Source organism: Anas acuta, chromosome Z (genome assembly GCF_963932015.1).
Source record: "Anas acuta chromosome Z, bAnaAcu1.1, whole genome shotgun sequence".
Taxonomy (NCBI): Eukaryota; Metazoa; Chordata; class Aves; order Anseriformes; family Anatidae; genus Anas; species Anas acuta.
In genome coordinates this window covers 11,662,600-11,676,827 of record NC_089017.1, presented here as the reverse complement: position 1 = coordinate 11,676,827, position 14,228 = coordinate 11,662,600, and the positions used below count along the sequence as shown (strand labels likewise).

The window sequence follows — 14,228 nt, the reverse complement described above, 5'->3', positions numbered from 1 at the left end:
AGCAAATTTGGATGATATTTTCAAATGAGACTATCACAGGCTCCTACTTAGTAATAATATTACTACTTAACAATATTTCTGCAGTTCAAGATCAGCACTTGAAGTTCAGAAGATGCTCTGTACTCTATTCTACTGCTTTAGAATAGGTAGGAGTAAGGCATGAAAGGGACTGTTTCAACCTTGCAAGATTCCTCATTTGCATTTATCAACAAGGTGAAAGCAGTTAGAGAAGAAACAGAGGGGAATAAGAAATACAATTTTTTTTTTTTTTCAGGAGAATATTTTCTCTTAAAAAACAAACAAACAAACAAACAAACAAAAAACAAACAACACAAACCCAACCTTTTGCCTTCCCAAAGCTTGAAGTATGAAGCATAGTGCCACAGCTGGGAAAAAAATGAGAAAACCGTGAAGAATGAGTACCTTCAGATGAGGAAAAGTTTTATCAACAGAGAAGAACACAACTGCAGAACTAACGTGTTTGCCAGCAAAAAACTGTCAAATCTGAAGAGCAGTGAAACTTCACTAGTTATTTTAACATATTTATATTAATGTGATCACAGAGCTAGGCTAAAGGAAATTATATGTTTGGAGAAATAAAGACATTGCTTCATTTTATATCATCTTTCATATGATACATCCAGAGGTCAGAACTTGTAAGTCACAGAAGCACTTCACAATATGTTTACAATATTTAAACTTTTAATCCTCCTCCTGTGGGGGATATTTCGGGTAAAAAAAAAAAAAGTAAGGAATTTTTTTCCCAGAAGCAACATGGGTGGGTGGACACCTGTGACATCATGAAAAAGAACTCTGGGTCCCTGATGAACACCCTCCCTTCTTCCTCCTTTTGTCTTCTCCAAAACATTCCATTGATTTTCTGAAAGTTGCAGATGGCTTCAGGTGTGTTTAGCTTTGCTCTCTGTTACTAAAAGAATGAAATTAATAGAGCTGCAAAGCAAGGGAAAGATGACGTCCTGTGAGAATCAAATTCTGATATGCCTAATCCTAAGTTTAGTACTTGTTACACTATACTGTAATAAAGTTTTAAATTACCATTATTTCTACTCAGATTTGTCCCATATAAGATACTGATTTCTCTGTAAGGTGAATTGGTGATCCATGAAGTAAAAGTAATAAAGCTATGTTTGAAGGTGAGAGGAAGATGTCAAGTACTCATTTCATTGAGCATCTGCTAGCTGCTCAAAATATTTAACTAAAGAGGAGACAAGTTTTCCATGGAAAGCTTGTGAAAATTTTCTGCAGTTCCTGATTCCCTGACTGAGTAGAGTGAAATTGTGTCTGGATAACATCTGGATTGAAAGATTTTTTATAAGTAATTTGAATATCTTTTTCATTCCTTCTAACATTTCACCCTTCTAACATGGCTGATGAGTATTTGTAATTGAATTTCATGATTTTTTTGTTTTGTTTTGTTTTGTTTTAATACTCAAGTTTTCATGATCTTTCTGGAAACTAGAAAGCTGTCATACTAAGCAAAGCCTTGACTCCTCTGTAGCCTCAAGTCAGAACACCCCATACCTTAGAAATGCAGTTAGCTCTGCTGCTTGATTTGTGAGCCTGCCGACAACTTCTGCCAGGTCAATGCAGGTGTACCATAAGGATAATCATTTATCAATATGCACAGATTCAAGGACAATGAGACTGTGTCAATGGGCAGCATCCAGAAAATAAAAGGAAATGCAAATCTCAATGACTTCTGACACTATTGTGTATACAACAAGTTATACAGCAAATTACCTAGATTAGAGCTGAATTTTTTTTTCTTTAAAACACAACTTTCTCTGGGTTGGATATATAAAGCAGAAAATAAAATTCCTGCTAGATTACATTATTAAGCTTGATGAAAACATTAATTAATGCTAAGGTTTTTTATCACTTTTTGGTAGGCACTCATTTTAAACAGACTGTTTGTCCTTTTCTGGAGAGCTAGTGGCAATAAATAAACCACCAAAGTTTCATCATGTTCTGGAGATGTAAAAAGCACCTTGTTTTAAGTGTGTTTGGAAAGTAGAGAAGATAAATTATGACTGAAAAGATCAGGGAAAAAGTAGTGGATTCAAATAGTTATGTTTGACAATATCAAAGTAATTGTGTGATGTTTTCCTGTATAAAATGGCTCCTTAAAATATAGAAAAATATTCTTAAAACTGTGCTTTTGTACTGTTTCAGAACTTAGACTTTTTTCACCTAGAGATATAAAAACTCTGAGAACCATTTTAAATGTTTCAGTAATAACTGAGTGCAGATTTCAGTGCTGATAGTGGTGTTTTTGGTTAATGGCAACTAGCAGTAGCTGTACTGAGTACAGTACCTGTACTGAGCTAGCTTTGGAAGATCAGTAAGCTCTATAGCCATTTGCTGTGGGTAGTCTGTGCATGTCATTATGAGCTTTAAAAGTTTTTGTTATGCCAGGTTCTTCTTTTTTGCCTCATTCTCAACAAGTTTGTGTCATAGGTTTATCACTTCCTTGCTTTTTGTCAACATGCTTAGTACCTTATATAAATCTGCAACTTCAAGGCTGTAAGCTTTAAAGATTTATAACCATCCTCGTGGGGGTGGAGGGAAGCAGCTAAACCAAATAAATAGTTCTAAAAATAGCTTGAAACAAAGGGTTACTCTGTGTCTCAGTAGCAGCTCCTTGTATGGCCTTCTGAAGCTATTCAGTTGGCTCTCAAATAGGTGAATAGTAGGATGTTCTGAATTGCTGGGCAAGGAACGCATTGTATTACTTTCTCTGCACAGGTTACAGAGAGCAATACAGGGAATTACGTCTATTTTTTCTCACCTGAAAGAAAAATGTCATATAATGTGGCCAAGAAAATGGCATTAGGAAACATTTTCCTAAAGGAAAACATATGATTCATTTCTAAATGAAAAATGAATCATACTCTAATAAGACTTTTTCTAGCTACATAATCAGATTATACTGCATTGTGCACTAAAATCAAAATATAAAACTGATGCAATCTCGTAGACCTTGGCATTAGGTTTTATTTTATTACTGAAGCCCTGACTAAACACAACTTTTGCTGACATACAGCATCAGGAATGCCAGAGTGTTTTGTATAACCACAGTGCATAATGATCCTTTAAACTGGATTATTGTAGGATAAAATCAGCTGGTTTGGTATTAGATTATTATTATTATTATTATTATTATTATTATTATTATTATTATTATTATTATTATTATTATTATTATTATTATTATTATTATTATTATTATTATTATTATTATTATTATTATTTTGGATGGATGTTTTTTGTGTGGCTTTGGTTAGCCTCAGTTACATAACTACTCTTATGGTTAGGCACTTATGATCTGAAATCAGGGAATACTTTGTTTAGGAGAGAGGTACAGATACATGTATATCTCTTGTGATTATTTTCTTGTTATTTCTCATTCATTTTCAGGATTCTGTGGAGAAGTATGTTCCTTAAAACAGCTTTTAGAAAAATTTTGGTTGATAGCTTTGTAAAAGCGCTTGTGGTAATTTTACCTATGGGTCACAGTAGCAATGATATATAAATTTAGTGTCTCCTTCAGTAATTCTGGTAATTCTAGATTATTGAAGAGGTATCTAGTACAGCAATAAGCCTATTAGTTAAACAGATTAGGAGATAAATATGAAAGTTTTTGCTAATGTGCAGGTATGGTGGGTACCATCAAATTTTGAGCTCAAATACATTTATAGCACTTAGTCTTCACATTTGTTGCAAAATTGAAAATGTGTTGACAGAAATCACATTGTTGTACATGAGGAATAACTTGTAAAGTTTATTTTATGCAATTTCTGAGTGTCAGTTAAGGTACTTTGCTATCTACTCTATCAAATGTAAGTCAATCTTGATCTCTTTAGCCTTACCTTGGAATAAAGGATTTTAAAACTGGGAATTCTCATGCCACCCTCAATCATATGCCACTCTTATTTTAGTGTGTTCAGTTACAGTTGTCTATTTTGTATTCTTAGGTTAGCAATTTGTGAACTGAGAAATATCTTTAGGATTAAGCTTGAAATACAGGGAATTTGTAAACCCCGAGAACACAACAAGCCATCTCTAGAATCTAATATAACCTGTATACTGTGTGCAAGTTTTGCAAAAACTAAATGTGGTTCTGAAACATTCTGTGGCCGATTAAACTTTTATAATTATCATTGATTGCCATGAACATTCACCATGTTGGCAACCAGGCAGGCAGTGTTGGATGCTGTGCTGGTGACATGTCTGCCACCAAAAAACTCACTGCAACCGATGGCCCCAGCAGTCAGGTCCTTGTGAAGCCATTGCTGCCTCTGGTCTTCTATAAAGACCACTGAGTCCGGGGGGAACAGTTGTTGACTGGTTTCTGTGTCTTTCCAGACTTTTAAACTGAACAGATCATGCTGCCTTGCTTACTTCAGATGGTGAGCGTGTATAGTTTGTGCTATCTCTCTGTTAGTGAATAAGGTATCATTGATTTTTATGGGGTTGATCTGGAAATGTAGGGATGCCTTGCATGGGAACATATCAGAGTCATAGGATCACAGAATAATTTAGGTGAGGAGGAACCTGTGGGAGGTCATCTAGTCCCACCACCTGCTCAGTGTAGCTAGATCAAAGCTAGATCTGTTCTCAAACAGAACAAGAGGTCATACTTGGGTTTTGTGCTTTCCTATGGTCAGTTTTAGTTCTTTTACTGATCAAGATTAAATTTCTTTGACAATCTAACATTCAGGAGCTAGCATAAGGTTCTTAGAATCTGTTGGGTATATATTGCCATCCCCTGAAAATCTTCCATCAGGATGGATGTGTGTTCTATGTAATAGGCAGTTTTACTCGCTGTTATTAGAGTAGATGCTAAAGATATGAGCCTCTCTTTTTACCATTCTGTATAAAGTATTGTCAATATTTGTGAATATTGTCAATATTCAGAGAGGTGATACTGGAGTAAAATAGTGAAATGCAATATCCATTTTATACCATGGAAGTTGCAACTTGTTATTTCAGAGGTAACTTTTTAGCTCCTTCTGAAAGACAATAGTCTGTCATGTTGTAAAAATGCATGGAAGCTCAATTCAGATTTAAAAAGAGGATGAAAGTTTTGTTGTTAAGCAATTTTTATTTTTATTATTATTATTATTATTTGCTTCAGTGCTTTTTTTTTTTCTTTTTTTCTCTCATTTTATTCTAGCACTGTAATGGCATGAATACCGTTATTCATAGAAGCACTTACATTTAATATGTTATCCATTAGACATTAAGGTTTCATTTTTGACAGAAGCCATAAATAAATAAATAAATAAAAATACTGCATTGCTTGTGATTGGCAAGAGACATCAATTTTACTTATATAAACACACTAGTAATAGGTTTTGGCAGGGGTCTGGGAAATTCTACTGAGTGCCACACACATACCTTTCAGATGGAGTGATAAGCATGGTACTGTCTTTATGCTAGATACATATTCTTGAGAAGGAAGGCACACAATGAAGAATATTAATTACTTTGTCTTTAGTGACTGTGAATATATTAAATGAGTTAAAACAAAGTTGTGTCAGAAACAAAAGTTTTCCTAGCATTAACAAGATCAAGCATCTGCCTATATGTAGTATCTCTATACAAAAGCATAGTGTAATTGCAAACCCAAAGTAAATACACACCTAAAATGTTAACGCATTTGGGCAAAACTGACATTGAGTCAGTAATTAATTGTAATTAATTTGCACAGAACCAAAAATATGCTTGACGTGAAGTTGGTGGTGTGATAGGAACCATTTTTCTAAGCAATTTATGTCTCATTGCATCAACCATTCTATTTCTTCCATTTTTTCAGGTTTTACTGGGACTTAATTATGCTCATTATGATGGTTGGAAACCTTGTCATTATACCAGTTGGAATCACATTCTTCACAGAACAAACAACAACACCATGGATTATTTTCAATGTGGCATCAGACACTGTTTTTCTATTGGACTTGATCATGAATTTCAGAACTGGGACTGTTAATGAAGACAGCTCTGAAATAATACTGGACCCTAAAGTCATTAAGATGAATTATTTAAAAAGCTGGTTTGTGGTTGACTTCATCTCATCAATACCAGTGGATTATATCTTTCTCATTGTAGAAAAAGGAATGGATTCAGAGGTTTACAAGACAGCAAGAGCACTTCGTATCGTGAGATTTACAAAAATCCTCAGCCTGTTACGTTTACTACGCCTTTCAAGACTGATTAGATACATACACCAGTGGGAAGAGGTAAGAGATACAAATACACATCATTCACTTCTGTTCATATAAAAACAAGAAGATCTGGTCAGGTCACTCTGAAAAGCTGTGGAGGAACCAGAATGGGAATAAAAGCTTTTTACCCACCAGTTAGCATAATTATGTAGACATGCTAGTAGAAAAGCCTTTTTGGTAGAAAGCACAGAGGAGTAACCATCTTCTGTCTGCTAACCACAGAAACAAAAATTATGTGCCATCAGCACAATGAACTTGGATGGTCTCTTACTGAGAACATCAGAAATTTTAGCAGCAACCTAACGCTGCCTTTGAGTTTCGTAACTAGCATTTAGCCTGAAATAAACACTCTTGTAATCGCAGAACTTAAAATACACATTTATATTTTTGTTTGATACAAAAAATTGAAACCACTTATAATTGAGTACATTTCCTAGAACGCTTATTGTTTGGAGGCTGCATATATTGAATATTGACCTGCTTTATAAAAATGGATATTTCAAATTCTGAATCATTTCCTTCTAAACTGTCAACTTCACTATTTCTAGATGTGACCTTATGCTGCCTGCCAATTTGGCATGGTGACATTTCCAGGAAATTATGGCATTCCCTAATTTGGCATGCCCATCTCTAGGAAGCATTTAGAGCTTTGGCACATACCGTCATGATTCAAGCATTTCATTTCTTGCCTGTCCAGACTTCTGCAGTTTTAAATATCATAATATATTTTAAAAGGAAGAGCTAAAAATGTAGGAAAAATAACTGCTGTTTTCTAAATAATTTTTTTTGCAGCAAGTGTGATGAGAATTATTATGTAAAGTGTTTTCACTGAAACACTATGAAGATAGATTTATGTAAATTTATTTACTTATTTTAATAAACATTTAGTTAATTAAATGAATATTGGAGGATCATTTGCTACCATTTCTAGTGCTTTTTCTGCTATATACTCCCTTTTAAAGTAATACGTTCACTTTGCATTTTAGCAGAGACCTCAGTGCTACACCATCTCACAAAGTCAGATTATATTAAAAACAGTGTGAAGCTGAATGATATTAAGTATCAAATGTGAAATAAATTTGTAGTTGTTTCTCAAAAAAATCCTGATATAGTTCATTATTTTTATTAGTATATTTTCTAAATTCTACTTTGCCTTCCTGTAATGCAGTGTAACCGTATTTTTGACACAGAAATGGAGCACTGCTGTTTTGTATTCGATTTAACTAAGGCAAATGATTAAGCATATCTTGCAGTTCTACTGCAAAGCTATGCTTTTTTCTCCTCTGTGCATTACAGAGAGACAACCTTCTGAAATGCATTCAATGACATTATTTCCTGGCAGCTTAAGTTAATAGCTATAAAGACCTACTAAGCAGATAAATTAGTACTTTTCCCCTTTCTCCTCTGTTGCCAATGATAATCAGGTATTCTAAATCAGAAATAGTTGAACTGAGTGGGAATAGAAGTCACTAGAGGGTCTGGTCCTACCAGCAATAACTGTTTTTTGGCCCTTGCAACCCTTGCAGCCCGTGGCTGCTGATTTCTCCTGGCTGCTTGATTGTAACTTCACCTTTTGCTATCCTGGTGAAACTTAAGAAATATTTGTGTATGATATTTTATCTGCAAAGTATTAAAACATGAGTAGAGTCTATCTTTTCATATTTTATAGCACATTATAATACTCCCTGGCTGTTCTCAGGAAGCTGGAAGGGGATCTGGAGTATTTTTGTTCCTGGTTTTAAACCTTCACTGAAGCAGCAATGGGCTTCTTTGCTGCTTTGAGCAAGACTTCTGCTAGCTGGGAGGGCATGCGGGTATGGTGAGATGTTTGTGGAATTAATTAGATTCTGATAAATCTCAAAATGGCGTGTGTACAAAAAATATTAAAAAGTCTGCTTTTCTCTAGCATTTTATGGATATCAGAAATGAAAGCAGTCATATGGATTTTCGTATTTGGCTTCTGTTACCACAGTAGTTGATTATTACTTTGAATGCAGTGTGTGAAACTTATGTGCTGTGATCCATTGCCACTTCGAAGAAATTACATGTTACAGCACTGTAAAGTTTTAAAACAGCAAACTGTTTGGACGAACTGGACGAACTTTGCTGATTTAGGAAACAATAGATGGATGATTCTTAAATATGAATTCAACAGTTTTTTCTGCTGTGTTTCAATTAAGGAATGTTAAGTGATATACCACTTTACCTTAAATTTGCCTGTGATAAGAGTTTATTAAATTATTTATCAAATAATTTTCTCCAAAACTCCTTAAAAACAAAAACTTGAAAGCTTTGCTTAAAGCTATTCTAATCACAGGACAATATCTAGTAGATGTATCATTAAAAAAGAACAAAACCAAAAACTCATACTCTTAAAAATGTAACCTAAATATTTCATTCTGTGATGCCTGATATTTAGGATTAGAATAGATTTTAAGGTGATTAAATGTTTTTTGCAAATGTGCAAAGGTTATGTTTTGCAAACATTCATTCAGTAAAATATGCAGTAATTATGAATTGCATCATTTCTTATTTTGGTTTGATTTGTACTGAAATCTGGTTTTCAATTTGGCTAACATTTTCAATGAGCATACAGTAGCATTTATAAGCATTCTAACTATAGCTAACGCTCAGGTGTTTAATGAAAGATATTCCCGGGATTTCTGAGCATATCACACACAGTGCCCTACCCTACTCTTTACTGTTTTATTTCTAGTAATCACAATAATGCAAAGCCAGCATAGCTTATAGCATTCTAGCAAGCTTGTAAAGTCTCACCAAAGTGCTTAAAAATTAAGTAGATGGAAGTGTTTTGCCAAATCAGGTTTTGTATTAACAATTAAATGTGCTGCTTCTATGTTACACAATCCTAATTGTCCTCGATCACCACTAGGTGTCCTCTCCTTGTTGTTCTGCTTATTGCTAACTGTACAGAAATATGTATTAACAATATATGATGTTGAGCTATTGATTGCTGCCTAAAAAAGAAATTGTAAAAAGTGCTTGTTTTACCTAGTTGACAGAAGAGGACTCGTATGTGAACAGCATGCTCTTTCTGTGGTAGGTATGGAGATGGCATTTGCCCCCTCCACAAAATCAGACCACTTCTTCTTTCCAGTATAGCTTGTAGAAAAGTCAAGAGTTTGTGTCTCTTCTGATCACTGACTAGGGAACTGTGTGGGAAGGGAGAGGATGAGTTAGGTAGGTACTTGGATTTGTTGGATAAAAACATATATGTTTGTTATTGGAATTACCACAGAATCACAGAATCGCAGAATTTCTAGGTTGGAAGAGACCTCAAGATCATCGAGTCCAACCTCTAACCTAACACTAACAGTCCCCACTAAATCATATCCCTAAGCTCTACATCTAAACGTCTTTTAAAGACCTCCAGGGATGGTGACTCCACCACTTCCCTGGGCAGCCTGTTCCAATGTCTAACAACCCTTTTGGTAAAGAAGTTCTTCCTAACATCCAACCTAAAACTCCCCTGATGCAACTTAAGCCCATTCTCCCCCGTCCTGTCACCAGGCACGTGGGAGAACAGGCCAACCCCCACCTCACTACAGCCTCCTTTAAGGTATCTGTAGAGAGCGATAAGGTCGCCCCTGAGCCTCCTCTTCTCCAGGCTGAACAAGCCCAGCTCCCTCAGCCGCTCCTCGTAGGACTTGTTCTCCAGACCCCTCACCAGCTTCGTCGCCCTTCTCTGGACCCGCTCAAGCGCCTCGAAGTCCTTCTTGTAGCGAGGGGCCCAAAACTGAACACAGTACTCGAGGTGTGGCCTCACCAGAGCCAAGTACAGGGGGATGATCACCTCCCTAGCCCTGCTGGTCACACTGGTTCTGATACAAGCCAGGATGCCGTTGGCCTTCTTGGCCACCTGAGCACACTGCTGGCTCATGTTCAGCCGACTATCCACCATCACTCCCAGGTCCTTCTCTGCCTGGCAGCTCTCCAACCATTCATCTCCCGGCCTGTAGCTCTGCTTGGGGTTATTGCGCCCCAGGTGCAGGACCCGGCACTTGGCCTTGTTAAACTTCATGCAGTTGACCTCAGCCCATTGATGCAGCCTATCCAGATCCTCCTGCAGAGCCTTCCTACCCTCGAGCAGATCGACACACGCGCATAGCTTGGTGTCATCTGCAAACTTACTGAGGGTGCACTCAATGCCCTCGTCCAGATCATTGATGAAGATATTAAAGAGGACCAGCCCCAGCACCAAGCCCTGGGGAACGCCACTAGTGACTGGCCTCCAACTGGAATTGACTCCATTTACCACGACTCTCTGGGCCCGGCCATCCAGCCAGTTTCTAACCCAACGAAGCGTGCGCCAGTCCAAGTCAAGAGCAGCCAGTTTCTTGAGGAGAATGCTGTGGGAGACGGTGTCAAATGCCTTGCTGAAGTCAAGGTAGACCACATCCACAGCCTTTCCCTCATCCACCCAGCACGTCACTTTGTCATAGAAGGAGATCAGGTTCGTCAAGCAGGATCTGCCTTTCATAAACCCATGCTGACTGGGCCTGATCGCCTGCTTGCCCTTCAAGTGCTGCGTGATGACTCTCAAGAGGATCTGTTTCATGAGCTTCCCTGGCACTGAGGTCAAACTGACAGGCCTGTAGTTTCCCGGGTCTGCCCTCCGGCCCTTCTTGTAGATGGGTGTCACATTTGCTAGCCACCAGTCAACTGGGATCTCCCCCAATAGCCAGACTGCTGATAAATGATGGATAGTGGCTTGGCCAGCTCCTCTGCCAGTTCTCTCAGTACCCTTGGGTGGATCCCATCCGGCCCCATCGACTTGTGCACATCCAAGTGCCGTAGCAGGTCACCAACCAGTTCTTCGTGGATAGTGAGGGCCACATCCTGCTCCCCATCCCCTTCCACCAGCTCAGGGTACTGGGTATCCAGAGAACAACCGGTATTGCCGCTAAAGACTGAGGCAAAGAAGGCATTGAGCACCTCCACCTTTTCCTCATCTCTTGTAACTAAGTTTCCCCCCGCATCCAGTAAAGGATGGAGATTCTCCTTAGTCCTCCTTTTTGTGTTAATGTATTTATAAAAATGTTTTTTCTTATCTTTAACGGCAGTAGCCAGATTGAGCTCCAGATGAGCTTTGGCCTTCCTAATTTTGTCCCTGCACAGCCTCACTACATCCTTATAGTCCTCCCTAGAGGCCTGCCCACTTTTCCAAAGATTATAAACCCTCTTTTTTCTCCTAAGCTCAAGCCACAATTCTCTGTTGAGCCAGGCTGGTCTTCTTCCCCGCCAGCTCGCCTTTGGGCACGAGGGAACAGACCGCTCCTGTGCCATTAAGATTTTCGCTCTTGAAGAGTGCCCAGCCTTCCTGTACCCCTCTGTCCTTCAGAACCGCCTCCCAAGGAACTCCACCAACTAGTGTCCTGAGCAGCCCAAAGTCAGCCCTCCGAAAGTCCAATACAGCGGTTTTACTGGTCCCCTTCCTGGCCTCGCCAAGAATAGTGAACTCCACCGTTTTGTGGTCACTCTGCCCAAGACAGCTCCCGACAATCACATCCTCCACCAGTCCTTCTCTGTTTGTGAAGAGAAGGTCTAGCGGGGCACCACCCCTGGTAGGTTCACTAACCAGCTGCGTCAGGAAGCTATCTTCCTTGCTCTCCAAAAACCTCCTAGACTGCTTTCTCTGGGCTGTGTTGTGCTTCCAGGATATGTCAGGGAAGTTGAAGTCCCCCACGAGTACAAGCGCTGACGATTTTGCAGCTTCTGTCAGCTGCCTGTAGAACTCCTCATCCATCTCCTCATCCTGGTTCGGCGGTCTATAGCAGACCCCGACCAGGACACTAGCCTTGTTGTCCCTGCCGATCCTAACCCAAAGGGACTCGACCTTGTTATTCCCAGCCTCGAGTTCTACAACATCGAAAGACTGTCTAATATAGAGAGCCACACCACCACCCCTTCTGTGCTGCCTGTCCCTTCTGAAGAGCTTATAGCGAGGCATTGCAGCACTCCATATCGACCTAAAACGACTGTGCCTACAAGACATGCCTTTTTCTCTTTCATGATGTTTTTCCATAGAGTCATGTATGTTTTTAACTATCAGAAATGGAAGGTAACATAATGCTCTTTCTTTCTTTTTGTTCAGTTTTAATTCCTCTCCTCCAAGGTGATAGTTTAAAATATATACTCAGGGCCCTGTAAAGTTGTGTCAATTAGTGAACTACTGCAAATAAGGATACCAGTACAGGCTGAGAGCATTTTTAAAAATAAATTAGCATAAAGTAGGACATACTTTTTTATTATGGATGCATCAATTAAATCTGAGTTGTCTAGCTCATAGAGAGTGGGGAGAAGGACATTTGGTTAAAAAATCTGGAGGAAAAGAAGACGTAGGAGAGCCCACCTTCTCTTACTGGCAGTCTGTGAAATTCTGAAAAAAAAAAAAAAAAAAAAAAAAAGCCTGTTCTGATATCGTCTTCCTTCCTACCATTGAAAACACTAAAGTAGGAGAAAATTACTATTTCCTGCCAAATTTATACAGGCAGGAAATAGAAAATCAAATTTTTCATTCTTTTTGGAAATTTGTGCTTGAAAATTGCCTCTTATATTTAAATTAGTGAACTTGTGGCCTACATAAAACCTGTGGCTGGGAGCAAATTGTGTGGATCAGTGAGGAGTACCAAATCACTGAGTTCAGCACTTTTCATTTATTTATTTTATTTATTTATTTATTTATTTATTTATTACGATGTGTTCCCTAGCAGTGCTATGTAAATATGCAAACCATGGCGAGTTACACATTTTGTTGTTTAGTAAGCAGACGTTTGGTTGCATATATACGTCTTACACCATTGACGTCCATAGTGTGCAGTGCTGTATCTCAGACATCTGCCACATCTGTCGTCTTCTTGTGACTTCCTCCTTCTTCTGCAGTTGTCCCTACCAGATGAAGATGATGTCATACATGCTTCACATGCTGAAAACAAACATACTGTATACTTGCAGTTTGAATAACAAAGTCTAAAAGTGCTTCTTGCTCAACATGGCTATGGTAGGTCAGCTGTAGGTCAGCTCTCTAGGTTCATCGTGGCACAGAGGCCCATCCCTATCAGACGGATGTTGCTTTTATCCATTGCATGGCCTGATATAGATGCCCCACATTTTGAGAAGGAAAGTATTTGAAAAGTTTGGTGCTGTTTTTTAACCAAAAGTCTTTCTTGTTCTGAAATGTGTTTATACTCACTTTATATTGGGACAGGAACACGTGTTGTTTCACCTGTAGTTTTGATAAAGTACTTGATAAAGTGTTCATTTATTTATTTATTTTTGAAGATTTTCTTATTTTGGATGTGGATTTCAGGCATGCAGAAAGCATTTGTTGTTGCATCCCTGCAATATTCCTGATGACAACATTTGGCAAAAAAATCCTTTCTGTTTGGATGTGGTCTAGCATATTATAGACACTCAGGACTGGGCTATTGCAGTTTCTAGTTCAAGCCATTCCAACTGATCACTTAGAAACGTTAAATAGCATGCAGCAGAGGATTGCTTGCCCAGTTCCCTTGGGGGAACACATTCCCTTTGTGTCTGTGAGTTGCACTGGCTGTTAGGTCATTACGGGTAGGATTTGCAGTGCTGGTATTCCTCCGTAATTTGATTGGGATGTTACCTAATGGATAGTCTGTCTCTGGCAGCAGTTGAGAACAAGGTATTTTATCTGCAGACACTGATCCTATACAGCCAGAACCCTGCCTGTTAGCCCTTTTATCTCTCCACTTAAATTAGAGAGTATAAAGGCTGTTTCTCTGATAGCGTTGAGGGTACTTATGCTGGTTTGACTGTCTACTTCTAGTTTAGTAATTATCATTTGTTTACATGTGTAGAACTGAAGTGATGGGAAAGATACACAAATAGTAGATAAATTCCAAAATTAAGCTTTATATACTGTGGAAGAATATGTGAATTGAAACATTTTCATAATAGTAAAAGTCAGTCTCATGATGTATAGAT

At 38.3% G+C, this 14,228-nt stretch overlaps 1 protein-coding gene across 1 annotated transcript in view; it reads left to right on the top strand.

Annotated features, from left to right (window-relative positions):
* Positions 1 to 14,228, top strand: part of HCN1 (hyperpolarization activated cyclic nucleotide gated potassium channel 1) — a 207,606-nt gene that overhangs the window by 18,078 nt on the left and 175,300 nt on the right. The window contains exon 2 of the mRNA XM_068667398.1: positions 5,840 to 6,263. Within this exon, the coding sequence (XP_068523499.1) occupies positions 5,840 to 6,263 (424 nt within the window). The remainder of the gene's footprint in view (positions 1 to 5,839; positions 6,264 to 14,228) is intronic.